Consider the following 27,209-nt stretch of genomic DNA (forward strand, 5'->3'; position numbering starts at 1 on the left):
AACGATACGTCAAGCAGCATCGCGAGAGAACTGAAGCCTTGCCTAGGTACTCCGTAGGTTCTCTACCTTGCCTTATCGCCGACGTTCATTCATTCACATTTGGCGCTTCAGCCATTCGCATGAGCGAGAATTTGGAGTACCTTCACACCTCAGATGGTAGTCGATTTCTCTCATCTTGCAATCTCTTCTTCGCATTCGTCCGTCTGTAAACGCCCAAAAGAGCCAACACTCGCCCTCTCCTTGCGAGGGATCTCTAGACTGTCCATGCAAAGGCCTAATGGACCCCCCTCATTGGGCGGGTTCCTAAAGTATGGGCGGGCTGGTCCCTCCCCGAGTCCCCAGGCTCCCCTAACCCTTCCGCAGACCCTCCGTTACGGTGGTGCTGATGCTAAAGATGGCGACAAGAACCCTGAGGCCCAATTACAATGCTTGCCCTGTCTGTCCGTTTTGAGCCAGAGAGCCCTCTCGAACCATGTACCTCCACATGGAAAGGTGGCGGTGGGGTGACAAGGCATCGTCCCGGGCGGTCCACCATTGGGGCCCAGCACCGTAAGCGATATTTGATCAAAAACCTCGGGAGCCTCGACTATTCCCGTATTACGACGACCTGTCTGCTTACACTACCTGGTAACAGGGCAATAGAGCAAACTTTGGGCATTTGCTCCTGAGGCTCGTTTGCGGATTGCCTGTCGATATCGTACGAGACTGGCATTTTCACTAAGCGTTGCTTTGTTGATGCAGGAATAGAAACATTAACGGCAATCCCACAGTAGCACGGTGGTCCTGAATGGTGCCATTTCTCGAGGTGTCTTATCTTCGGCTCTCGCTTGAGTATGTCAGATAAGGGTCCCGGGGAGTCCGCGCTCAAGTCAGTCCCGCGACTCGACCTTTTAAACAATAGACCTCACCTGCCAACTTAGGTAAGTAAGGAACAGAATACGGATACATATTATTAAAACTCATCAACGTCTGTAGCCTGTAGGTATATACTAAGGAGAAATATGACAGTATCGCACCCAAAGAGATATCATGGTAAAAGCCAGTACCTAGTCGCTCGCGACACATCCGCTCGTTGCATGCTAAAAGGCGTTCGCGAACGGAACTATCGAAAGCGCCTCTGTCAGTGTCAGGTACGGGCAGGTAAGGTACCTAAGGTAGGGAAGGTACTTAGGTTGTCCGACCACTTTCTAGCAGGATGCGCGCAATCGACAGCTTTTGTAGTGGGCCCATCAAGGTTAGCCTGTGTCCTCCATCCGTACCTAGGTATGGAGCACCCAGCTGCCATGCCTGGCGCCGGCCGGGGCCAAGTGGCTTCCTGATTGCGTATGCCTGTCAACCTCCACTGGGTTGCTCTGCTGCTTTGCTCCGTGTCACGTCAACACCACCTGGGCAGACAGCTTGACAGGACCGCCTCTTTTGGCTTTAGCCTGGCTTCGTCCGCGCTCGCCGGCGGCAGTTCTCAGCTAAGCTTGCTGATAATCGTAGCCTTGTCATCGTTCAGCTCAACATTGTAATCCCGGGAACTCTTTCCCACAAGGACGCAAGGTCGACAAATATCTACGCGACATCACCCACAGGCCCACCATGGGCACCACGATGTCAGTCATCAAGGTACGCTTTCATCCTGCTGCAATCAAGCTTCTATCTCTCTCCGCGATTGTCTCCCGATATATCTCCTGAGCTAACCTTTTGTCATCATATGTCTAGACCTTGATCGTGCCTGCCATCATCTCGCTTATTCTTTTCCTCGTTTCGACCTACGTTGCCCTGCCGCTCTGGCGCAGATGGCGCAGTCGTTATAGCCAATATCTACCTCTCGATACCATATCGACCTCGACTGTGTCATTGCGACACCGCGTGCAAAATGCGTTTGCAAGGATGATGGTCCCGTCAACCTGGCGGCGGAATGCTCATGAACGACTCGTCATCGCGACCGACGCTTCCGAAGACGGTTATTCGTCAGAAGATGGCGAGGAGCTTGGGGAGGTTGGTGAAGATACCCGGAGAGCTCTGACAGAAGATGCTCGGCGAGACAGGCACGACAGCACGAGGCGCTTGAGCCGAGAGTAAGTCGAGCAATGCTCCCCGCCTCCGTATTTTATTCTTTCTGTCGCCTGGCCTTGTAACTAACACATGTGTCTCTGTGCCAGCCTGGAAGAGGGCTTTAGAGATGACAGTGACGATGAAGATGATGGAGCTGGTAATAGGCGGTAGTCATCAATCTAATACGCACTTCAGCCTCGCTTCCATGTACCGGATGCCTAGCCTCGTTACCGGCCACGAGGACACTCAGCTGAATATTCGCCTTGCCTTTCCATCATACGTACGCCTTGCTACCGCATAAAACCCCGTTTTCTTCCGCCTGCATACAACGTAGGTGGTGAATGGACATGGACACGCGAACTGGTAAGCCTTCGGCCGAGTTGGCCGATCTAGTCAGCCTGTCACCAAGAGGCTAAGCCCGCGATGTCTCTCTCGGCAATCGCCTGTTCCAGGAAAGTCTGCCATGTCAAGCGACCCGGATCTCGTACTTCGCACCCATCCAAGTTCAAGTTCTGGTTCCGCATTACTAAGGCAGGCATTCGGCAAACGTGGGAATCAAGTGGCGATAAGGGGTGGCTAAAACTGCATTCATTTCAATGCTGAAATCAACATCAGCTGAACCTTATGCCGCCTGCCAACCTGCCTCACTTTGGTCGACTGTCTCGCTCCATCTCTGCTCTGTTTGGTCTGAGTTGGGGTCAGGCGCAACCACATGTCCGAAACAAGCACCGCTCAGGCGCCCGTGTTTCCGTCCTGCAGGTTTCTACACCTTACCTAGCTTGGCCTGTCATGTTTCTCTCTTTCGCTATCGGAGACGGCGGCTCTTCATCCTTTTTTTTCTCTTTTTTTTCTTCTGCCCCTCCTCAGCATGGCATCTTACTCTTGTTTAGTGTGGTAAGGAGTGGGATGAAGTTGGTGGAGGTCAGCAGCACCGAAATGGTTCCTCCTCCTGGAGGACTGGGAAGAGGGGCACGCATTCCTTCTGACAAGCGTCGAGCGTCACACGCTCTCCAGCCAATGCTCCATGTTTCCCAGAAAGGTCAGACCAAGACTAAATGCCGCCAGCGCACATGTCAAGCATAGCCCAGCGAGTCGGCGGCACACCTTGTACTCAAGGTATGGCTCCGTGCACCATGCCTTTTTTCCTGAGAAAGACATGGCTGACCCGGCAGAGGATCCGGAACGGTCCAACGGCGGAGGTCAATGTCGAGCCATCCATCTGCAAGGCACGATTAGCTTTCCTAAAGTCAGTGGCTCTTCCTGTCCGGGTGTTTGTATTCCTTTTCCCTTCTTTGTTATGTTCCTCATCGTCTTTGTTCATCACTGTTCGACCGCCGTTTGGTCTAGCAACAAAGGCTTCGGTTAGTCCGGGACTCGTTTTCCTCTAGCAAGTTTTCTTGTTTCCGACGCTGGGTCTTATAGCGAATCTCATGTCCCTTTCCCGCTGGAGACGATGAACATTTTGAAATCTGTTATGCGGAAGCAGGAGATGGCTTCGAATCCCGCTGCCGACGACACCTGCTGCGCAATATGTTACGAAAAAGTAGGCGAGGCTAAGGAGGAGGGCGACAAGGAGGTCTGGCGATATCTCCCCTGCGGCCACCGCTTCGGCGGCGACTGCATACAACACTGGCTCGGCGTCGCCAGCGTCGATGAGCCGCACTGCCCTTGGTGTAGGGTGAGCATGCGGTGCGACTGTGGACATCCCGTGGTGCCGACGACAAAGGCGACGCGCAATTACATGTACTGGGGCTGGATGCCGTGCGAAATATGTCACACGCAACTACACCGTACTCGCAAAACATCCAAATATTTTCGCGGTCAGCTTCTACCGCGGCTCAACTCCCTCATCCACTCGCTCGATCACAACATGGCGTCCATTCCTCAAGAGGTGCCCAAGGAACAGGAAGAAACACCAACAAAAGAGCCTTGGGAGGATCGTGAAGTATGGAGGAGGAAGTGGACCGAACATTTTATCCAAGAAGATCGGAAAGCTTCTGGATCGAAATCGCCAAAGAAATAACACCAGTGGGTGTGGTTTCCGTCTCTTGGTGAGACCGGAGATACCAACGTCGCGGGGCCTACCTAAGCAGAGACATGGCGACTTCTCTAGTGCTGAGAAGTTCGGCTTGACACCGCCGGCGTACACAACGATGAATGCACAAGGGAAAGGAATGCACGGCGGTGGCTTCTAAAGGCCGGTAGACTATGGCACCATAGCGGCCGGTAGGACTGGCATTATGATAACCAAGCCAGGTCTCTACGCAATAGTTTGATGGGAGCATCATGACTTGGGCGAAGCCTCATCAGTCTTGTTATAAGACAGCAGATGGTATAGGTGACGGATCTCATTTGTCCAAATACCTGTAACGAATTTCGAGCTCTTCACAACAATCTTAAACACAATTATTTTCTCATAGGGTATTAGAAATGAAACCTCAAGGCTATCTAGAAGCCAGCCTTTCTCGACCGACATGGACTGCTTCACGGTGATGCAAAATCACCAACCACCTAGGCTTCACTCCACACCTGTCGACGTCACTCTGGGAGACTCAATACACCCTCTGACGTCCATAGCATCCACCATATTCCCAGAGATCTTGAACCAAGAAGCGAAAGGGGGGAAAGTGAAGCCTGTCGGGACATTATCCAACTGGCCGGCCCTCCAAAGCGGTCTCACCCTCTCTCCCTTCTTCTGCGCATCCCCGGGGACCTCAGGTGATGGCGGGGTAGGCGCGAACTGTGAATGGGGTGAGGTCTCCCAATGTGGACACGCTAGGCAGGGGTGGATGCCCCGCGCTAAAGACTCCCGTGCCGTTTTCTGCAGACCATCTTGCTGGCAGCGCCTGCAGTGCAGCGTGGCGGCAGGCATTGGCAGGCATGTACCACCTTTGCTCGGTGCCTTCTCCCTGCCAGTGGCAGCACCACGCACGGCGGCGTACCGCACACTGCAACGCACCTCTGAAAGGCAAGATCGCGTCGTTTCTCTTTCCACTTTACGCGTCTACACCAAAAGAGGTAATCAGCTCCCCCCCCCCATACCTCTCCGCCCGTACCTCAACTGCAGCCGGGTGTTTCTTTCTGTTTGTGTGACTCCCTTTATCTATAAGGTTTTTATTTACGGACGGACGGACGGCCATCTCGCTGAGAGATCGAGATTTCGAAAATGCGATTCAAAACGGAGCTCAAGAACATCCGTACCTTTTCCAGTGCGTTTGAACCCACAACACCCCAATCCTACCTACCTGCTTGCCGGCCGGCCGGCTTTGCTGCAACCTTGGGTTCCCTTATTGACTCTCTATTCGTTCCCTTTGCTTTACAGAGCTCACAGCTGCCCTCAACTCGCTCGAGAAGATCGCATGGGTTCGCCTAGACGATGAAACGGCACGCTTCACCGTCATTCCCGACACGGGTTCTCAAGTCTGGTCGTAAGATTGCTGCACTCTGACTCTGGTAGCGTCTTGAGAAGCTATGGTTGCTGAATCATGGCTCCAGTTCTCTACCCATGGACTTCATCTTTGACAGCTACCACATCCAATCGGCCGAAGACCACAACACCATCAACCTAGAGCTACCACTGCAACCTCTCCAACGTGCCCTACGTTCTGCGCTCAACAGCACCTCTGCCTCGTTGCGTCTCACCAAGAAGGATGGAGTCCCCGTACTGTCAATGACCATCACGACCACGACGAACGCCTCCTCGGGGTCAGGTCTCCCAGGCCGCAACGCCGCCTACGCCGGTCTTGAAAATGATCCTTTTGACGAGGATGACCAGGGGTTCGCCGCTGAGCATCTAGAGACGTCTCTGCGCCGCGAGCGCGAGAAGATCATCACCCAGGACATTCCCGTCCGGGTGCTGCATCCAGAGACGGTAGAGACAATCATGCAGCCCACGGTACGCGAGACAGACGTGCACATCACCATGCCGCCTCTGCTCCAGCTCAAGGCCATCTCGGACCGCTTCACCAAGCTCGCGCTCTCGTCCGGCACAAACTCCCGCGTGAGCCCCAAGCTGGAGCTTAGCGCCAACATGTTTGGCAACCTGAAGCTGCGGATCGCCACCGAGGCCGTCGACGTCTCGAGTACATGGTCGGGACTCGTCAACCCGGAGTTGGACCCCACGCAGCTGGAGATGCCCGTTGAAGAGCACCCAAGCGTCAAGTTTAAGGAGGGTGGCCCGGAGAAGTGGGCAACCGTGCGGGTAGATGGCAAGGACTGGAGCCGGGTGTTGAGTGTAGGGCGGCTCGAGGGGAGAGTCGTTGCTGCATTCGCAGACGACCATGCTTTGATTCTGTATGTTTACGTGCCGCAGTATGACGATGCCACGGCAGATGACGCCGTACTGACCGTAAGAGATCCCTTGCATGCGCTTAGGGGAGAACACTGGCTGACTACTCACAGTACTACGTAACATCGTTCAGCGCATGAGCTGTTTTGCGTTTTCGAACTGTCAAGGAGGGTACTGTAGTAATTTGGGACCGGCGTTCAGGTTTATGAAAAGCAGGAGCACTGAGGTAGATGTCGGCGTTTATGTGAGCCCCAGTGGCTGGGTGCAGACCAGTTTGAAGATGAGGCCGATACTGGGATTCTATCTTCGCAAAGTCACTAGTCAAAGGGTCTCTACCAAGCCATAACGTGCTATAGATTTGCATATGGTGACATTGTGTATGTTATTCAAATGACCAGGCACAAGTTGCTTGCTGGTTCTCGTTTAACGCTATTTTGAGAGTGTATGTTCTTGTGAACTGTATAATGTGCTTCTTTGCGCAACAGAAGCGACGTGGGTATCATTGTTCTGTCTCTTCGGTCTCACCACGCTCACCAGTCTACCGACCTTTATCGACGGCGCTCATCCGGACTACGTCGGCGGTCGCTCGACCGCGGCCGCTGACCCTCTCTGCTCCTGCTCCGCCGTCGATGCTCTCTCGGTCCGCGCTCTCGCCCACCACCCTCACGGCTCCGGCTTCTCGCCTTACGATGATGCCGCCTCTCCCGTCCCTCATCACGGTCGCGATCCCTGCGTTCTCGGCCACCGTGTTCCCGTCCTTCACCACGGCGATGGCGGTGCCTCTCCTCCCCGCGATCCATGTCCCTTTCCCGACTCCGCCTCCTCTCGCCATCCCTCCTCCTCTCTCGCCGGGGGCTACGACTCCGACTCCGCCTCCGCCTTCTCTGCCTATCCTCGTCCCGATCCCTGCGCTCTCTCTTCTCACTGACAACGAGCCCGCCCTTGGCCCCTTCCTCCTCTACAGGCTTCGCATTACCAGCACCAGCACCAGCACCACCGATCCCCCTGGCCCCGCTCACCTCAACGGCATTCGCGCCGGACGAATCCCGCTGCGGCACAGGTAATCCCAGCGCGCGCGCGAGCGCATCCTCCTCGGCCTCTTTGATCTTGCGCAGCTCCTCCTTGCGCGCGCGCTCCTGCCTCTCTTGTTCCGTCTCGCCTTCGACCGCTCCTGCGTCGTCGCCGTCGCCCTTGGCGTACCAGTTGAGGTCGCGGCCCTTTTGCCAGCGGCCGACGGGGGCTTTGAGGCTGTGGCCGAGGTAGTTTTCGCGGTGGGAGGAGTTGGCGACTTCGTCCCAGCTGAAGTTGACGCCGCCGCGGGAGCCGGATTTGCGGACGCTCGAGAGGAGGTCCATTTTCGGGGGCGGTTTCGATTTGCTTTGAGTTCTTGATTTGGGTAGCGGTGCTTTGATTTTCTCGTGATGAAAATTTTTGGTAAGGGATTTCCGTTGAGTATTAATGGTATTTGATGGTGTTAGGTTTGACAATGGTCGTCGTTGAAGAGGCTCCATTCAAATTGAAGGTCTTGAAGCTTGAAGATGGTCGGCGGGCAGGACTATCACGTGATGACCCCATCCACCCCCCCCCCCCCCCCCCCCCCAAACCCCCCCCCCCCCCCCCCCCCCCCCCCCCCAACCCCCCCCCCCCCCCACCACAACAGGACACAACCCCCCCCCCCCCCCAAACACCCCCCCCCCCCCCCCCCCCCCCCCCCCCCCCCCGGGCAAAAACCCCTGTCGATCCAGCCCCTGCAGTCGAACAAGCTCCGGCCCCACGATACAAAAGTTGGAGAGCTTCCACTCCGGCTCAAAAAGCTCCGCAGTCCGTCCTCCGAACGTCACCCACGCATACCCAGCACAAAACGACTCGTCAACAACTCATTCGGCATACCTTCCTCCAACGACCGAACCCCCCCCTCCACAATGGCCAACCCAAACGACCCGCCCCTGGACGAGATCCAATGGCGCGCCCCCGACATCGCGGCCTCGATGCAGGGCATCCACTCCAACAGCGTGCTCTTCTACTTTGCCGAGTCGCCCTTTTTCGACCGTCAGTCCAACAACGCCGTCATCACGAACCAGGCCATGTTCAACCCGGCCTTACTCAAGAACCTCGCCACGCGCGAGGCGTTCGAGAGCGAGCTCGACAAGATGGCCGGCCTCGAGTTCAGGGTCCTGCACGCGCCCGCCGACATGGTCATGGGCACGGGCGTGTGGACGATTGTGAAGCAGACGAGGCAGAAGAACCTCGACCGCGGGCGCATGGAGACGAAGCCATTGGCGTATTACTTTGTCGTCGGCGAGAATATCTATCAGGCGCCGACGCTGGGCGATCTTCTCAGTTCGAGGATTGTAAGTCCCCACTTCCCTCCCTCTCTCCCACGAGAGATAGCATTCTTCTTGAAGGATGATGGACTCTGACACCATGCTAGGAATCAATTGCCGAATCAATGAGAAAGGTTCTTCCCGCGGCCGACAGCGTACGCAAGTGGACGCCCTCCCTAGGCCACGTCTACACCCAACCGACGCCCCCCTCAGCCCTCGCCCGCGCGAAAGATGGAGCGGCAGCGGCAGCAGCAGACACACCCGCCGCCGAAGGCGCAACGAACGGCAGCAAGACCTCGGCGGGCGGCAAAACAGGCAGCAACAGCAAAAAGGACTCGACGGCCAACGCGTTGGACAGGCTGGCGGAGGAGTCCTTTGCGATCCATATGCGCCACGGCGGCGACTACTTTGACGAGAACCCGATCACGGGCAGGCCCGGCGACTTCCACTTTGCAAGCACGGGGCGCAAGGACAAGATTGCGCCGCCGCCTCCGCCATCGTCGGCGCAGCCCAAGCCGGTGATTAATACTAAGTTGGCGGAGGAGGCCAAGAAGGAGGGTAAGGAGGGCAAGAGTCCCAAGACGCCCAACGGACCGAAGCCGAAGAGGAAGAAGAGCAAGATTGCGACGCCGGCTACGACGCCTGGCCCGTCTTCGTGAGAATTTGCTCCGGAGGACAAAAAGTAAAAAAGAAGAAGAGACGGATTCGACTCACTCATAGCGTTTTGATTTAGTAATGATACCCCCTTTTTGCCTAGGAAAGCATGCCTTCTATTGTTTTTCTTACAGAGAGAAAAAGAAAAAAGACAAAAAACAACAATGGTCCGACCGATCGAGGAATCGAACTTGGATCCCGAAATAGACAGGAGTCTTCACTGCCTAACCGGGGCCTCTGCAGCCCGATGAACCCCTCGACCATACGGCCCAGGTACTTGTTGTTGAGAGCTGGCGATGATTCATCGGCTATAGAGCCTCGCGGGTATCCTGCAGGTATTCCGAGGCGTCCCTCGCAGTGGATTGGGCTCGCGTACACTTTCCATCTCAGAACCTACCATGACCTGTGATCAGGAAAGAGGCGACGTACAGAGCTATAGCTAGAACAGGCATTTCTTTTCAGCCCATCCCTCATATTTACTTAATGATCATGTACAATTCAAGCAGAGATCTGACATATATGGAAATCTATAGTCTTCGGCGCTCTTTAGACCCCTAGAAAATGGTATCAAACATCATCGCTGAACTCCATTGAGCCTCTCTGAACCCCCCTTTCACTCCTCATCATCCTTCACCCACCCACTACTCTCCCTCAACCACGTCTCCCAGGTCTGCAACCTCGGCTCCATGCCCCTCAACATCGCAACATCAGCCTTATACCCTTCCTCCTCAAACCACTCCATACTCCTCCCGGCATCCTCAAAGGCCCACCTCACACCCCGACCGACAACCCCCCACGTCCTCGGCATCCTCTGCCCCACAACCCTCTCAAATACCTCCTCCGCCTCGTCGAAACCAATCTCATCACCAGCGAGCCCCAGCGCCCTACCACCCCATCCTCCTCCTTCTTCCTCCGTACCAGGACCTTCTATCAGCGCCCGAGCCGCAAAGAGCCCGATATCCCTCGCGCTAACAAGCTGCATCTTCCTCCCACCCGCCGGCATCGTCGCCCACAGCCCGCCCATGACGGAGCCCATAACCCCCGCCTCGGCACGGTAATTATCCATGAACCCGGCCGGCCTCAAGATCGTCCACCTGGTCTGCGTGCCGCGCGTCTTGTCGCGGAGGTAGACCTCGACGCGGTGCTTGGCCGCAAAGTGCGGCACGGGCGTCGGGTTCGTCCACGAGCGCTCGTCGCCCCCGCGGTCGACGCTCGAGAAGACGATGTGCGGTATCTTGTGGGCGATTGCTGCGTCGATGAGGGGTATGGCTTGCGCTTCGTCTCCGGGTGGGACGGTTACGAGGTAGAGGGCGGATATGTCTGGGTGGGAGGCGAAGATGGGCGTCGGGTTTTCGGGTGTGCCTTGGATGAGGGTTATTGGTGATGATGTTGGTGTTATTGTTGAAGAGGATACTGATGATTGACGATCTGTGAATAGTTTGAGGAGGGCTTGTGATTTGGGAGAGGATGGGGAGCGGGTGAGGAGCGGGTGAGGGCGAGGATTTGGGGCGGGTTGGTGGTTGAGGCGAGGGCTGCGATTGTTGCGCTTCCCGTCTGGCCGGTTGCGCCGACGATGAGGATTGTTGGTGTTATAGATGTCATTGTTAGCGATAGTTATTCTGGATTGGACTTTCATCTGGACTGCTCTAGATTGTTATTCCAATGTAGCGAGCGAAAGGCGTCTTACATATAGTATAATGAGAGTGTAGATCATGGAGACTTTTCGGGTACTTTGACTGGCGTCGTATTGCGCTAGTCTTTCTATTCTAATACTAGGATAAATACCGTGAGAAGATCACCGCCCGGACGTTGCGCAACAAGAAGAAAACATTTCGGAGACTTTGTTATTTTGACTTTAGTGATTTTCTGCCAAGACTGCAACATTACGCGCACTACATTTCGCCCTTACTTCGACTACGATTCTCCCAGGACTTAGACAACACAGCCCCGAGCAATGGCAAGATGAGCGCCATGAGTTCACTCTGGATCGACACAAGTGACTGTATTGATAAATTGCCATTGCGACTTTCTGTCGAAGGACTCGAAACAGTGAGGTCTATTTTCCGATCTCAATTTGTTCGCCAGGCTTCTCTTCAACTGGCTTCTTCATGGCCAATGTTCTCTATAGGCAATTTTCCTGTTCCCATCTATCTATTTCTCTCGTTCATCCTCATTCTTACTATTCAACAGGCTACACCAAGGGAGTCAATGAGGCTCGGCCTTAGTTGATAACGTAGCCGCCGTCAACAGACAACGAGGCGCCGTGGATAAAAGACGCCTTAGAACTGCAGAGGAATAAGACGGCATCGGCGACTTCTTGCGGCGTTCCTTTCCGCTTCATTGGCGCTACTGCGATCATGGGATCATCTGATGAGACTTCACTTGTCATGGGCGTGCTGGATTGTCTCGGTCAGTTCTCATGATCAACACCCTTCATCCGGTTTTCTCCCAGAACTTACTCAATGATCCCTGGACACACGCAGTTGACGCGGATATTATACTTTGCATACTACTAGCTGTCAGACTCGGAGTCTCTCGTCGTAGAAGGAAACCCACATCGATGGCATCGCTTCTCGTCATACTTAAGATAGCCGCCTTGGATGCGTTGTAGGCCGCTATCATTGTTGTTAGCTGTGGTCCTTCACACATGGAAATGAAAGAGGCATTCTCGGCTTGGACTCACGTGTCTCTGGCCGGCTAACCAGGCTGAGATTACTCGCAACATTGACAATGACCCCCCGGTTCCCTGGTCTGCCGTCGTGCGTCTTCATGGATTCCTGCTTAATCATATGCGTGAGCTCCGCCCGCGAGCATAGCCATGTGCCGCGGTAGTTGATGTTGGTGATCTCGTCAAACTCGGCGGGCGTCAGGAGGTGCGACGGTGCCTTTGGTCCAAACATGCCTTCAAGTTACCGTCATTAATCTTCCCGATATGCTTAGGGATGTCGCAAAACAATCTTGAATAGACTCACCAGCACAGTTAACTGCATAATCGATCCGGCCCCATTCCTCTACAACATTCTCCATACACGATGCAATGTCCTCGTCGTTGCGGTTGTCAATCTCCATGACAAAAGTGCGCGTCTCCCCGTTGGCCTCCCGGCACATGCGAGCCGTCTCCAGCGCGCCGTCCTCATCTCTGTCGAGCAGAGCGATGCGCTTGCAGCCCTCACGGGCGAATGAGATTGCCACCTGGCGGCCGATGCCTGAGATCACTCTGTCAGTCCCAGGCTTGCATTCCATCTCATCCTCCCTCTCACCCATTTCTTGATTTCATAATTGGATGTTATGGCGTTCAGGAGCCAGAGATTTTGACGTGTGACTTTACCTGAAGCAGCGCCTGTGACCACGGCGACGCCTGAGAAGAGTGTCATTTTCATCTCAATCTCGCGGAGGGCGCTCATGCATTCGTCAATGAGGGCTTCGTTTTCCTTCCAGGTCGACCTTTGCTGTTGCAATATCATCGGAGCCAGGTCCGCAAGAGGGAAGGGGGACTCTCTGTAAGTAACGACGGTCCTGTGACGGGTACGGGATTGCGTAAGAGCTCTCTAATCCACACTCGAGCAGAGTGAATTCCAAATTGAAACGGCTATGTAAACAAAAAATAAGTTTGGCGTATGAATCAGCAACAGGTAAAGCTTGTTGGTCGTCGTCGTCACGATAGTCGGCTATACCTAATCTGCTATCTTGGGCTTCACTTCGGCTTCGTTCAGAAAGATTATAAATTTGGTATTCCTTCGATGAACGAATAGAATCGACGACAAATGACACTAGAACAAACGGAAAACGTCCTTCTCGAAGGAAAACGACAGTGCAAGTCAAGTCTCGCTCGGGCCCGGCCACGGGCGTGCATCTGCAGCTTTACCCGCTTCACAATTTCCTTCGTCCGAAGTTCCCTTAGGGCCACCCGTGTCCGAGTGCGTGTGCCGTGTATTACTCGAGGCCTGAATCTCAGACTTGTCTTCCCCCCCTCCCCTTTCATCCGCGAACGAGCCGATGAAGACAGAAAGACGGAGAAGGAGGGAGGAGAACGCATGGTCCATACTGAGTGCGAAGAGAACCCCTGTGTCGGAAAAAGAAGGTTCAGGTTTATGAACCGATTCAACCGGCCCAGCTCGCCACGTGTTTGGATCACCGGCCGGTTTTGACTCTTGTTTTGGGAGGTTTGGCATTCGGGCGAGGAGGAGTTTCCATCCAAAGGTACCGTCTCACCCGATTCGCTTATGTAGAAGCGGCTCTGCCGGTACGACTGGCGAAGGACTGAATCAGAGGGGGAAGAACTGACTCTAGTCGGCCCCGTATTGTAGTTTCGACTCATTGAGAGAAGCCGAATTTTTAACACCGTAAATCAACGATTCATTATCGCCGCCAAGGTGGAGATGACAGAGTAACAGTGAATGTCTTGTGACACATTCTATTCTTTTGAAAATATGCTTATACCAAATTTTGATTCCCCTGCGTTTCATTCAACAACCCATCCCTTACCAGCAACCCTGCGCTGCACGACCTTCTTCATCGGCAACGGCCACCCCTGACCACCGACCCCTTCGGCCCTGAGGTACGGCACAACCCACACCTCGCGCGTATTCGCCGTCGACGAAATCTCCTTGACCGGCTTCCCGTAGCTCACGAGCGGCGTGCCCTTGGCCAAGCTCGCGAGCTGCCCGCCCGTGACGTCCGTAAGCGCGAGCATCCTGGTCTTGGGCGTCTTGTTCACGTCTGCGCCCTGCGTCGCGCGCTGAAGCTGCGAGTACACGACGAACTCGGGGCACTCGGCCGGGCTGAGGTGGGCGAGCGGCGACGTCGGGTGGATGTAGATGTACTTCTCCGCGCCGTGGCCGACGCCGAGCGGCGAGAGCGGGATGTAGGGCACGTCGATGGCGCGGCCGGGCTTGCGCGTCACCTCGGGCGGCACGGGGGCCTTGTCGGCGCGGAGGGCGACGTGGTCGATGAAGCCGGCGGCCACCATCTGCTTGAGGTAGGCAACCTGCTTGTCCGAGGGAGCGTCGAGCCGGTCCTGGTATTTGAGGTTCTTGAAGGCGGGGATGTTGGCGCGGAGGAGCTCGGTGATTTGCTGGCGCAGCTGCGTCACCTCCTTCAAGACCTTGTACCGGACGAAGTGATCCTCGCACCACTTCTCCGTCGGGTCATGGGCGTACTCGCCGACGACCTGGAGGAGCTTGATGGCGTCGGACCTGTCGTCCAGGTAGCAGAAGTTCTTGTGCGCGGCGTTGAAGAGGCGCCTGATGTTGGCCTGGCGATCCTCGGCGATGATGTCGGCGGTGCGGCGGAACTCAGACTCGTCACGCGCCTCAAGAGAGGGGATTGCCTGGTGTTCCGGGACAAAGACCTCAGCGGCCGAGAGCGCCGCCACCATCATGATGGTATACGGCAGGCAGTCGTGCTGGTGGCCGACAAGGAGGATGCGGGCGAAGCGGGGCGAGAGCGGGAAGATGGACATTGTCGATCCGATTTTTGTGATTTGGCCTTCCGGCGCGATGGCCGAGAGGTAGGTGAGCAGCTTCTCGGCCTGGCGGAGACCCATACGGTTCGGCGGCGTCGGGAAGGGGAAGTTGACGACGTTGGAGAGGTTCATCGCCTTGAGCTGGAGCACGACGCCGTCGACGGGCATCCGCAGGATCTCGGGGTCCGTGAACTCGGGCAGGTCTCTCTCGTAGACGGCCGAGGAGTAGAGTCTGTAGCAGTGACCGGGCCCCGTACGACCGGCACGACCAGCGCGCTGACTGGCACTGGCCTTGCTGATCCAGCCGATTTCGTAGGTTTGCACTCCGCTGAAGCGATCGTATTGGCGTTCTTTGGACCGGCCACAGTCAAAGACGTAACGGATGCCCGGAATCGTCAAACTGGTTTCCGCAACGTTGGTTGCCAGGATGACCTGACGGTGGTTTTCGGGAGGATCCTCAAATACCCTCATCTGCTCCTTAGTTGGCAGGAGAGAGTAAAGAGGTAAGACTTGCATATTCATGGGCCCCGTTTCTCCCTCCTCTCCTTCAATTTCGAACTCCTTGTCGTCCTCGTGCTCCATGTCCTCATCCTCATCGAGGCCGTCATCGATGTCGGCACCGATGACATCGTCAACCTCGCCAAAGTCGATATCTTCGACTTCCATGGGCGCATCGGTGGCCGAGATCTGGACCTTGGGTGCGCTGGCTTCTGTGAAGCCACCAAATGCTTCCCTCAGGCGCTTGCTCAGATACCTAATCTCGTTTTGGCCGGTAAGGAACACCAAAAAGCCTCCTGGCGGTAGCTTCCGGTGACCACGCATAATCTTGTTAAAGGCCTCCTCGACGAAGTCGGACTGTGTCCGCCTTGCAAAGTGAATTGTGACGGGATGCTGCCGTCCTTCGACTTCAACCACAGGAGGCGGGGTGGGGAATAGTGTGGTATTGTTGGTCATGTCTTCGACTCTTAGCGTCGCGGACATGATGATGATCTTGAGTGGCTTGATCGAAGGATCCACCTTGTCGTCGCCCTTGCGAATATTATTGATACGACTCAGCATTCCAATGAGGATATCTGTGTTGACACTTCTTTCGTGAGCTTCGTCGATAATGATTGCCGAGTATTTCTTCAGAGAGAAGTCTTGCCCCATCTCTCGCAGCAACACACCATCCGTCATAAACTTGATGGCCGTCTTGGCCGAAGCTGTACCCTCGAATCGGATCTGGTATCCCACTCTGTCCGAGTGGTCGCCTAGTTCTTGCGCAACACGTTTTGACATGCTCACGGCAGCAACTCGTCGGGGTTGCGTGACGCCAATCATGCCCGGAGTAGCAGAGCCAGGAGAACCGTACCCGGCCTCGTACAAGAATTGCGGCACCTGAGTTGTCTTACCGGAACCTGTAGAACCGCATACGACGACAATGTCGTTATTGTGAATCATCTCCATAATCTTCTGTTCCTCAGTGACCACCGGAAGTTTCATGCGGACTTCCTGGATATCTGGCGTTCTCGTCACAGCAACTGCGTATGCCTTGCGTGCAAGGTTTGTTGTCGGCTGTAGTTCCTGAGGTAGTGGTTCCTGCTCAAGCGGGCGTGGCTCAAAATTCTCTGGCCTAGGAATTTCCAGTGCTGTGGAGGCCTCTGTTGTTCCTTCAAAACCAAGGGCTTCGTTTCTTTGCGCAAGAGCCCAAGCCTTGAAGGCAGACTGCCTTGTGCTGGTAGACTCTTCTTCATCGTCCTCGCTTTCGTCTTCATCTTCGTCGTCTTCCTCAGACTCTTCGGATCCTTCGCTTGATTCTTCAGACTCCTCGGCTGAATCGTCATCCTCATCGCTTGAACTGTTCTCTGCGTCATCGCTCAAACCATTCCATTCGTCCTCTGCATCCTTCGCTTTCTCCGGTTCAGCGATGGAGAATTTGGAGGTCACGCCGCCTCTCTTTTGACGCTTCTGAAGCACTGGTCGTCCTGAATCATCGACATCTAATGGACGCTTCAGACCAGAGCCTACAGATGCGGCGAGTTGCGGTTCCGGCTTTGATGCAGGTGCGGGTGTAGTTGTCGGTTCAGGTGCTGGTACTTGTGGAGGCGGTACTGGTGTTGATTTCGCTTTCGCTGCTGATACCGGCACAGGTGCCTTGACTACAGCCTTAGAAGCTTTCGGCTTGGGTGCCTTTGAAGTGTCATCTACGCTGTCGTCAGAATCCACCTCGGGGGCCTCCTCTCTCTCCTCATAAAGCAGCTCCTCGGCATCCGCGTCGACTGCCAACCCGGCGTTCTTCTCCCGCAACGCCCTCGTCAAAGCCTGGCGTTTGGACTCCTTGCCCTGGCCGAGAGTCTTGGTGCTCGTGAACAAGCTCGTGTCGACCTTTTGCTGCGCGAGCTTGGCGAGGATTTCGCGATTCTCATCTTTGCGAAGCTTATTGGTGATGTACTTTTCCAACCGCTTCGCCTTCTTGCCGCTGGCCTTGGCACCGTCTCCTTGCAATTCGGCCTTGAGCTGCGCTCTCTTTTCCTGGAGACGCTTCTGGTCTTCGGGGAGAATCTCATCCGCATTCGAGTCCTGGGGGATGATGCCGTTCTCCTTGGCCCTCTCGCGGGCGAGCACCTTGTGCTTTCGTTGCCTTGGGACGAATTTTCCCATCTTGATTGATGTGACAATGACAAGTTCGAATTTGTCTTCAATGCAGATCCTTCGTGGCGTGAGTGGTGCTGCTTTGGACCGAAGCAAAAGTCGCTGTTTCTTATGCGGCCTCTCACCTCACTGGGAAAAGTTTAGGTGGATGAGACTGAGATTCGTTGCTGATCCAGGTGAAATTAGATCAAGCCGTGGAAGCCTAGAAAAGCGATCGAATTTTGGAAAAATGCGTTGCAAAACAATTGTCAATGACGCCAGGAAATTGGCATTTTAACAAGGGTATCAAGATTAGGAGATGCACGTGAAGTATAATCTCATGTTTCTCTCACTCAACGCTGAGGGTCGCTAAGATGCGCCGCCAAATTCTGGAAATTTTTGGATGGAAAAGGTTCTGCCGGGTTGACCGCCGGGTCTCCAGCTATTTTGGGCCTAGTGCGGGGCGATCCACACCCCTGTCACCCGCTGCTGTGGGTTCGACGAGTCCCTCACTGGCTGCAGTCCGAGTTGACCTACAAGTCCAACTTGAGACTTTAATAAACGATTTACATCATACGCCTACACGATCAAATAGTAAAGTCAATTCCAAAAATCGAGAAGACTCATCATAAAATCATTCTACCCTCCCCCCCAAAGATACTATCTCGGGACACCCAACACGATGGAACCTCAGGGAATCAGAGAAGAAGCCTTCCCCGCACGAAGCAGGCAGGAAACGGGAACAGTAAACGGCGTCCCAACAGAAGTCACTTCAGTCTCCTTTTCCGACAAGTTCGTATTGACAATCTCACAAGATGGCAAGCTCTCACAATGGGTGCGTCCTCGAAGTTTCCCTGGGCTTTATCCAAAATTGATTTTACTGACCATTCTCAAAGATCCAAGTACCTTTGCAAGCTTCCACAGGCGGCATGGTTGACCTGAGCCTGCCTTCAACCAGCGGGGGCCTTCTCCCATCGGTCCACCTAACGCCCAAGACTCTTCTCGGAGGTGGAGGTGATGAGAGAGAAACTTTGGGGCAGCTCTACGCAGCACAGATTGCCAGTCTCATGTCCACGAGAGATCCCGAGGATCGCAGGACGCTCGTGGTGGGACTGGGGCTCACTAAGGTCGACACTGAGCGGGAAGCTTTTTTCGATACAGTCGAGTTGGTTCAGAAGGTTCTGTGAGGTACCTGCCAGATAACGTGGTAAATCTCGAATTGGAAAGCTGCGATGATGATAGCCGCTTCTGCAACTAGCCTCTGAACAGAGCATACGCTGGCTGAGAAGAATCTCGCTGATGGAAGTCGAATGCCCTTTGGTGGGAATGAAACCTTAAAATCAGTATTGGTATGCCATGAAGGTATCGCACGAGGAATAAATAGGCCTCGAAATGAAGGCTGGGTTTATGAGTGGCTGGTATGATTGATATGAACTTCAGAAGTTTACAGCCCGTACAGTATTGCCAGCAACACGGGCGTGGTTCAAGTCTGAGAGCCGTAGTGGCGCCTAAAAACTCAAAGGCATCACCGGCTTCGTAGGGATAGTAGGTTTCATTCCTGAAGGCCAAACTATTCCATAGTGCAGGACGTTTCAAAACCTTGTCGACTGCGGTAGTCGTGATAGACGTTTTGTGTGCTTTCATTTGGTAAAGACTGGCACATAGGTCAACAGCTTATCTCTATGAAAAGTAGGAGGTATTCAAACTACAGAAATAGAACCTCCTATGAACCGAACACCTCCGCCCTCTGTGACGGTACGTACAGTGTCAGGGTCAACTTGCTTTTTCCGCATCCACAATGACAGCCATACTCGTGGCGGTGAGCCGGGGGAGACAGTCGGCACAACAAGAGACAACGCAGTGCTACAACACGCCTACAAAGTCGGGCCACCACACCTTTCCCCCACGTTCAAGTAAGGCTCGCATCTGATAGGCGAGTCCAGAGAGGTCCTCAGTCATGCCGGGGAGCGCGAGCCGTCGGGTTCCGACGGGCTGGATATGCAGACCAGAGAAGATGACAGCCACCTTTGACATTCCCCGGGCCGGCACAGGCGGGAACGGCTTCCGGCATATGGACAGGTGCTGGCGGCCAAGGGAAAAAACACCTCAGACTACTATGTTCTCATCACCGACAAGAAGACATGAAGAGGCAGTAGTGGCGGTCAGGGAACGGAACGGGAGCGCGCAGCTGTCGGCGGCTCAGTGTACACGAAGAGAGGCCGACGTTGCTCAAAGGATGGTTCCCTGGCAAAGCTTTTCCTCTGATGAAGCAGGCTAAGAAGTATTTCATGCTTGAATTTCTTTTAAGAAAATAGAATGTTCATATTTATTAGAAGTCACTGAAGACAAGTATTGTCATTCAAGAGAGCGTTGGTATGCTCAAGACCTTACCATACCTCGGAAATATCGACTAATTCTCTGGACAAAGCGGCGTTTGAGTCTTTGTATCTACGTAATACATAAAGCAGCTGCCTCGGTCACAACCACGGACATGTCGAGGAAAGATCCCCCCTCGCCTCGACCACCGCCGAACCCACCACCAAGTCCGAGTTGAGGCACTATGTCTTCGTATCTCGGTTCATGCTTGGCGAAAGTTAGCACACGATTACATGCTATCGACATGACCAAAAAGCTAACATAAGGTTACGTAGTGACTAAAATATACATGGAAAGAACAAGGTCTTGGGTAGCAACTTGTTCACGTTGAACAACACCAGAAAACTTATATATGATGGAGACGTGCTGGAATACCGAATACTCCAACAGTTATAGGCATACTTTCACAATATCAATCTTCAACACCGGGCAGTCTTTCATAGCCTAGACTTCTCTTTAAGCACCCATGTCCCCTCCCTAATCTCAAACTCTCTCCCCTTCTTCCATCCAAGCCACTCCTCGAGCGCCTTCTCACCACCATCACCAGGCGTAAGCGGAACGCCGACATACCCTCCCCCCTCAACACCAGGCCCCTGCCCCCGTCTCGGATCCTTATCCTCGCCGGCCGCCACAGCCAAACACGGCGTCTCTACCAACGTCACCGCCGGCCTTTGGTCACCTTCCCTCGCCGGCTCCGTCTCGAGCTCGTGATACTCCAACACGGGCGTACAACACGCATCCGTCCCGTCAAACACCTTCTCCCACTCCCCTCTCGTCCGGCTCTGAAAGATCTTGGTGAACAACTCCCGCAGCTCCCCCCACCTCGCCCGATCGAACCTCTCCTCCTCCCACCCCTGCCCCGCCAACCCGAGCCCCTTGATAAACGCCGCAAAGAACTGCGGCTCCAGCGCCCCGACCGCAAAGTACTTGCCGTCCTTTGTCTCGTACGTGTCGTAGTACGGACACCCGCCGTCGAGCATGTTCCTCCCGCGCCCGTTGTCCCCGAGCGGGTTCTTGAGCGCGAACCGCGGGAACGTGGCCAAGTACGCCGACCCATCCACCATGTTGGCCTCCACGACCTGGCCCTTCCCACCGTTCCTCTCCCGTGCCAGCAGCGCCATCAGAATCCCCTGGAACAGCATCGCCCCGCCGCCTGCGAAGTCGGCCAAAATGTTCCACGGCGGGTGCGGCTTCTCCCCGTCCCGGCCGAGCATGCTCAGCGCCCCGGACACAGCGAGGTAATTGATATCGTGCCCCGCCATGTCTTTATACCGCCCGTCCCTTCGGAACCCCGTCATGCGGCCGTAAATCAAGCCCCTGTTTGCCTTTTCCAGGACCTCGGGCCCCAGCCCCAGCTTCTCTAGCACGCCCGGGCGGAAGGGGTCGATGAGCACGTCGGCCTTTTCGGCCAGGCGTTTAACGAGAGCGAGGCCGGCGGGCGATTTCAAGTCCACGGCGACGGAGGCCTTGTGGCGGGCTAGCATGTCTTCCGTCGGCAGGGGCGTGCGGCTTCCCTCGATGGCACGGTCGACGCGGAGGACAGAAGCGCCTGCGTCGGAGAGGAGCATGCCTGCAAAGGGACCCGGTGCGAGGCCGGCGAATTCTAGAACCTTGATGCCTTTTAGGGGCGGAGGGCCGACCATGGTTGCTAGGTAATCTACTTAGACGATGTTGAAGATGGTTGAGTGTAAGATGAGGATAAATGTAAGAAGACTTGGGATAATGACAATGTCTTTATGTACTTGATTCTAAGTGACTTAGTACTTGTTCGTAATACTGTAAGAAATCTTTACGGATACATGTAGACGAAATTGTTGCAGAATTGTGAAATAAAGTAATCCCGGTTGTTAGTTGTGACCGAGACATGAGCCCGGTAAACTTAGAGTTGGGGAAGCTCCCAAGAAGCCGAGGCAGTGTCCGCCTGTGGGCGGGTGGTCGGAGTTGCTGAAAACAAGCAACTCCTAGCACTGGCACCGAATCGCGGGGGGGACGGGACGGGAGCTACTGTGGGGTCGGTGAGCACCTTATTGCCGGTGCATGATGTACTCGGTGTGGGGTTCCTGAAGATGATGTGAGGTGGTTGCTTGATATGGACTTCAACACAGGGCCGATGGGATGGGACGAGATTTCGTTGGCCCTTAAGTATTCCGTACTTTTATCACTTTTGAGAGTGCCAAGTACTCCAAGTGTATAGGTATCCACAAGAGCAGCCCTTATTGAAGTTTATTCCTTCTTAAGTGGTGATATGTAATACAATTCATACAGCCCCTGCGTACCTATACTCTAGTGTCTAGGTAAGGTATACTTTTATATATAAGATAATTATTAGTATCCTTATTATAGGGTAGTTAGTTCGAACCGTAGTTAACGAAGAGATTAATTAAATTATATAAATATCTGCGTAGTAAGTATAAAAAAGAGGTTTTAATTATAAGTTAGGCTAGCTATAATAATCGTAAATAGGGCCCCTAATTAGCCCCTGCGCAGTCGGCTATATACTATAGTTAAATTAGATTTCTAATCTAATACTAACTTTCTCTTTTTTTTATTAATTTAATTACTATAGTTAGAGGTATAATTCGACCTCGGGCCCGTTTATTAAGTTATCTCCTTTTCCCCCTTTTTTTTATTTTTTTTATATAACCTATCCCTCTATTTATATAATAACTTTTTTATTACTTACGAATTACTCTAATCCCTTATTTAGTACTACTTTTATAAAAGCGTTTACGAGGTTATTTTTATTATTAATCTAACGGATCTTAAGTATCTCGCGCTTTTTATATAATTACTTAAGGGCTATAATATCAATTATAAGCCTCTTTTCCTTCGTCGTTCTTAATTTAATAAGGTATTTATATAGCGAGTAGGAATTAGTATAAATAACCGTTAGAATAAGTAAAAAGCTAATTCGATCGGTAATCTTTTTTAGTATTATTAAAATTATATAAGAGAAGTTAACGCCGTTAATTATATTATAAACTTCTAACCTTAGTATACTTCTTATTATTTATTTATTTTTAGTTAACGAGTAGTAAATTATATTATTATATATAGTAAATTCGCTCTCACTTATACTCTTATTAGCTAGGATAATAATATACCTTAATTACGAAATAAAGTCGTTATTATTTATAAATAACCTATTAATAAAGACGTAGAGCTTATTAATTATAAAGTTAATTAAGTAATAAACGAGACCTCGATCGAGATTTATTTTTTACTATTTAAGCTACTTATTAAGTACCTCGACGTTTTATTTAGTTAAATTTATAACTTATACTACTCTAATATAATTAAAAACCGCCTCGGGCTAATAAATACTTATAATATATACCCCTCGCGCAAGCTTAGCTTTATATTACTTCTTAATATTAATTATATTTAGATTAATAAAGTTAATCTTTTTATTTTACCCCTTTTATTAAAAAACAACGGTTTTCCTTTTAATTATAAAAATCCTATTATTAAATACTAGGGGAGTATTTATTATAAGGACCTCTTTTAGCTTTATTACGAAGCCCGCTTTTTAAAGCTCTTTATCCTCTTTTTTTATAAAGTTAATATTAAATAGGCCTAATATATTATCGGTTTATATTCTGATAATCCTAAATTAGTTATTTTTATACTCTATAATTAGTAAGTACGGGTTATATATAGAGGTAACTATTAATAATTAATTAATATAAAAATCGTAATATATAGCTTACTAATAAGTACCCGATTCTATAAGCCTATATAATAGCTTAAATACTTTAATAATCGTACTTTCTAAGTACTTACTAGCTATTTCCTTTAGTAAATAGGCTAGGATTTTCCTTATAAGCCCTATAACTAATTAAGTATAGGCCTAGGTAATATTATAGCTCTAAATCTCGTATCCCTTTTTTTATAATAATACTATTAGTACTATTATTAATCGTTAGCTATAGCACTATATAATAAGTAATTATATAAGTAGCGTCGCTTTTTTAATATCGCCGTACCCCTAAATTACGTATTTAAACTTCTTATACGGCTAGGGTATTCGTTTCCCTTTAATCTTACGAACTATTTATAATTTAAATATATAGAGGTTTATATATTTTTTTAGGTCGTATAAGATAAATTAATAAACCACTCGATTATAAAGAGTATTTATTTTAATAAGATTTAATCCCTTATACGGCTTTTTAATAATTATAATTATACCTTCTTTACGTAGTTTAACTACTAGCTCGAAATTAGCTTTCTTTTTTACTATATAAAAAGTATTAATTACCTCGTTATTAATAATAAATTGCCGCGTTAGGGCTTACCGTCGTAATCTTCTGTAACGTCTTACTAATAATATTAATACCCTTTTAATAATTTCCTCTTCCTCGTCGTTTATTAATATTACTACGACGATTTCGTTAAAAATAATTTCTTATACCTTTACTACGGGTTATATAGTTTCCCCTAGCTCTTTTTTTTTTATAAATTAGAAATTACTTTATTAAGATTTATATAATACGGTCTAACTACCGTAATTAATATTTTAAGTAACTAGTTACGATTTCTCGTAACTATATAAGAGCGCTCGTTAATAAAAATTAATTTATATAGCCTAGCTTATTATTAAGTAATTTCGCGCTATACTTATATATCTAAATTTAGTAATATATTTAAATTATCCCCTATATCGGGCTTATTACGTATAGTAATTACTTTATTAATTTACTTTTTTATATTTATCTCGCGCAGTACTTATATTACTTTTTTAATTACTTAAGCTCGTTAGCTTATGCTTAGTAATAATAGCGAGGCTAAGGTCGTTCTTAAATATACTTTAAATACTAATAGCGTTAATATAAGTCCGTTAGGCCCTATAGTATTATTATAGTATTTAAGTACTATCTAAAGGCATTCGTCGTTAGTAAAATCCGGATTTTCCTCTTTAATAATTCTAAACGCCCTTTTTAATTACTAATATACCCTTTTTACTTTTCTAATACTATAATACGCTTTAATAAGTACGACTTTTAGCTATATACTATAAGCCGTCGTATTATCTTTAAATTTTACTAACTTAAAGCTAGTACTAGCGTCGGTTTTAATACCGTTTAGTAATCCCTAATATATATTAATTTAGCTTTTTCGTAAAGCTACTTATACTATTTTTACTTATAGATCCTAGAAGAATTACCTTATTTAAAAAGATATAGCTACGTCGATTATATATAATACTAACTAACTATTTAAATAAAAAATATTAATAACGATTTCCTAATTAAAATTAAGCTTATTACGTAATTTAAACTTAAATCTACGTAGGCTTTGCGTATTTATTTAGTATTAATAATATACTTTCGTTAACTACTTTAGCGCCCCTATTTTAATATTATTATTACTTAATTACTTTAAGAAGTTATATAGCCTCGTAACTAACGGGTGCCTAAATCTCTAGTATAGTTTTCTAAGCTTACTTTCCGTTAAGTAATTAATTAATTTCGTATTGTTAGTAAGCTTTATAAACGTATATCCCCATCGTTATTTAATTATTTCGAAGTACTTACTATTAAAAATTCTATTCCTCATATTATTAAATATAATACCTAGTCGATCTATATTTTTTAAATATAAAGGAAATAGGGTATTAATAAGTAAAATATAAAAAGTTATCGTTCCGAAGTACGTTTCTACTTTTATTATACTTAGGGCGACGATTTCCTTACTTAAGTTAAAACTAATCCTTATAATACCCGCTATTAACGTATTAAGCGTTATTAGCGCAATCTTCTATAATACTTAGAATTACCCTTTTTTTTTTTAGTTAACTATTACGATACCTTAATATTTAAAATAATCTTATAAAAATTATCTAGGCCGTATTTTTTGCTCGTATAAAATACTTATACGAGCTTAGTATTCGAGGGATCTAAGTAATATAAAAAGGACCCCTCTAGCTACCCCTAGATTTACTTAGTATTATATTCTTTTTTTTTAAATATTAAGAAAAATAGCGTCTTCTCCTTAATTATTAAAAAAATAGGCTTTAGCCTTATTAGATTTGCCCTTTTAGCCGCTTTTATATCCGTTATCTAAGGGACCTTCCTTTATTATTTATAAATAAAAGCTTATTTATTAAGAGCTTTTATTACTCTTTATTTATTTAGCCTCGTATATCCTCTAAAGGCTAACGGGGCGAAAAAAGAGTAGTTAATATCGTCGATTTTATTATAATCTAATTTATTAGTATAGGGGGTAAGATTTTTTTTATTTTTTAAATTTCTTATAGAGGGTATATACTTTAAGCCGCTATTTTAGCTACTATTACTAAGTTTTATACCCCCGGATTTACTTTTATATATAACGAGGAATTAGTTAAACCGACGAGGGCTAGTTTTACTATTTACTACCCTTAACTTTCTATACTATTTATATAATTTAGTACGCTCTTCCTCGGAGTAGTTACTTAACTAATATCTATCCTTTTTATAAATATAATATTACCTCTTTTATTACCCTACTTATAAGTTAAATCTCTATTTATTTAATAAATCTAGGCCTCCTTATTAGTAATTACCGTATTTAGCCTCTTTTCCTTTTTTATTATACGTTTAATCGACTTAATATTATTAATAAGGGCCGTCGTATACTTAGAAATAGGTTTAGTATAGTATTTTTATTTTAATATTAAAACTAAATCTTAGCCTCGAGTAGAGCGTCTCGTAGTTTTTAAATAACTAATATAAAGTTATTTTTATTTTTAATATATACCAGACTGTAGTATAAAGATATCTAACTTTCTATTTATTTATCCCCTTATTTAGCTAGGTTTTTATTAGCTTATTAATTCGATTAATAAGCTTTTTAAAAATTTCTATTCGTAATTTACTTTCTATTATCCTAGCTATAAATATAAAAAAAATCGCTCGTAGCTTAGATAAGAGCTCTAGGTTCTTATTATAAATCTCGAAATAGCTTCGGATTACGTTAATTATATTAAAAAAGTTATTTTAATCGAGATTACGCACCGCTTCGTAATAATAATTAAAGGCTTTATTTACGAATACGATATTAATTACCAAATAGTACTAATATTCCCTAATTCCGACTTTTTCGTAGTAATTATAAAATATTATTAGGGTTTTTTATAAGACCTTATACTTCCCCTTAAAGTATAATTTCTTTTTTAAAAAGATCTTTTTAAAGTTTATAAATTACCTCGTATTTATTATTAAATTTTCGGTATTTATATACGATCCTTACGTTACTACGTACTATTAATAACTTCGGGTTATTTACCTCTTTTTTTATTAACTAATTAGTACCGAATTTCGTATTAATAATAGTAACGAGTTATAAATCGAAATAGGTAGAATTATTAATTATCGTACTTTTAATACTATATTTTACCCCGGTATATCCTTTTATAACGATAGATTTCCGTTAATAATTATAGGGAGGAAATTTAGGTCGTTTACTT

The 27,209-nt window shown here is 49.2% G+C and overlaps 8 protein-coding genes across 8 annotated transcripts; 4 read left to right on the plus strand and 4 right to left on the minus strand.

Annotated features, from left to right (window-relative positions):
* Nucleotides 1-119: 119 nt before the first annotated feature.
* Nucleotides 120-4,066, plus strand: CLUP02_07878 (uncharacterized protein; the record flags this gene model as incomplete). Its single annotated transcript, XM_049286870.1, has 17 exons — nucleotides 120-205; nucleotides 273-440; nucleotides 493-549; nucleotides 643-697; nucleotides 774-868; nucleotides 1,192-1,323; nucleotides 1,394-1,510; nucleotides 1,578-1,611; nucleotides 1,708-2,066; nucleotides 2,151-2,210; nucleotides 2,266-2,323; nucleotides 2,378-2,406; nucleotides 2,461-2,602; nucleotides 2,659-2,802; nucleotides 2,911-3,041; nucleotides 3,079-3,408; nucleotides 3,466-4,066. 17 exons carry the CDS (start codon nucleotides 120-122, stop codon nucleotides 4,064-4,066), a joined length of 2,598 nt encoding a protein of 865 aa, XP_049144013.1.
* Nucleotides 4,067-5,209: 1,143 nt separating this feature from the next.
* CLUP02_07879 (Hus1-like protein) lies at nucleotides 5,210-6,471 on the plus strand (the record flags this gene model as incomplete). The annotated part of the gene is made up of 4 exons (XM_049286871.1): nucleotides 5,210-5,252; nucleotides 5,366-5,471; nucleotides 5,539-6,391; nucleotides 6,445-6,471. The coding sequence occupies 4 exons, from the start codon at nucleotides 5,210-5,212 to the stop codon at nucleotides 6,469-6,471; spliced, it is 1,029 nt and encodes a 342-aa protein (XP_049144014.1).
* A 408-nt stretch (nucleotides 6,472-6,879) lies between these two features.
* CLUP02_07880 (kinase phosphorylation protein) lies at nucleotides 6,880-7,686 on the minus strand (the record flags this gene model as incomplete). Its single annotated transcript, XM_049286872.1, has 1 exon — nucleotides 6,880-7,686. One exon carries the CDS (start codon nucleotides 7,684-7,686, stop codon nucleotides 6,880-6,882), a length of 807 nt encoding a protein of 268 aa, XP_049144015.1.
* Nucleotides 7,687-7,869: 183 nt separating this feature from the next.
* CLUP02_07881 (MED6 mediator sub complex component) lies at nucleotides 7,870-9,718 on the plus strand (the record flags this gene model as incomplete). The annotated part of the gene is made up of 4 exons (XM_049286873.1): nucleotides 7,870-7,893; nucleotides 8,086-8,682; nucleotides 8,763-9,310; nucleotides 9,517-9,718. The coding sequence occupies 4 exons, from the start codon at nucleotides 7,870-7,872 to the stop codon at nucleotides 9,716-9,718; spliced, it is 1,371 nt and encodes a 456-aa protein (XP_049144016.1).
* A 204-nt stretch (nucleotides 9,719-9,922) lies between these two features.
* CLUP02_07882 (uncharacterized protein) lies at nucleotides 9,923-10,945 on the minus strand (the record flags this gene model as incomplete). Its single annotated transcript, XM_049286874.1, has 1 exon — nucleotides 9,923-10,945. One exon carries the CDS (start codon nucleotides 10,943-10,945, stop codon nucleotides 9,923-9,925), a length of 1,023 nt encoding a protein of 340 aa, XP_049144017.1.
* A 585-nt stretch (nucleotides 10,946-11,530) lies between these two features.
* CLUP02_07883 (helicase associated domain-containing protein) lies at nucleotides 11,531-17,413 on the minus strand (the record flags this gene model as incomplete). Its single annotated transcript, XM_049286875.1, has 9 exons — nucleotides 11,531-11,705; nucleotides 11,769-11,778; nucleotides 11,892-11,924; nucleotides 11,993-12,211; nucleotides 12,282-12,575; nucleotides 12,638-12,825; nucleotides 13,407-13,569; nucleotides 13,795-16,708; nucleotides 16,979-17,413. The coding sequence occupies 9 exons, from the start codon at nucleotides 17,411-17,413 to the stop codon at nucleotides 11,531-11,533; spliced, it is 4,431 nt and encodes a 1,476-aa protein (XP_049144018.1).
* A 652-nt stretch (nucleotides 17,414-18,065) lies between these two features.
* CLUP02_07884 (uncharacterized protein) lies at nucleotides 18,066-18,570 on the plus strand (the record flags this gene model as incomplete). The annotated part of the gene is made up of 2 exons (XM_049286876.1): nucleotides 18,066-18,218; nucleotides 18,280-18,570. The coding sequence occupies 2 exons, from the start codon at nucleotides 18,066-18,068 to the stop codon at nucleotides 18,568-18,570; spliced, it is 444 nt and encodes a 147-aa protein (XP_049144019.1).
* Nucleotides 18,571-20,196: 1,626 nt separating this feature from the next.
* Nucleotides 20,197-21,402, minus strand: CLUP02_07885 (CoA-transferase family III; the record flags this gene model as incomplete). Its single annotated transcript, XM_049286877.1, has 1 exon — nucleotides 20,197-21,402. The coding sequence occupies one exon, from the start codon at nucleotides 21,400-21,402 to the stop codon at nucleotides 20,197-20,199; it is 1,206 nt and encodes a 401-aa protein (XP_049144020.1).
* Between the last annotated feature and the right edge of the window lie 5,807 nt (nucleotides 21,403-27,209).

This window comes from Colletotrichum lupini, chromosome 4, assembly GCF_023278565.1.
Source record: "Colletotrichum lupini chromosome 4, complete sequence".
NCBI lineage: Eukaryota > Fungi > Ascomycota > Sordariomycetes > Glomerellales > Glomerellaceae > Colletotrichum > Colletotrichum lupini.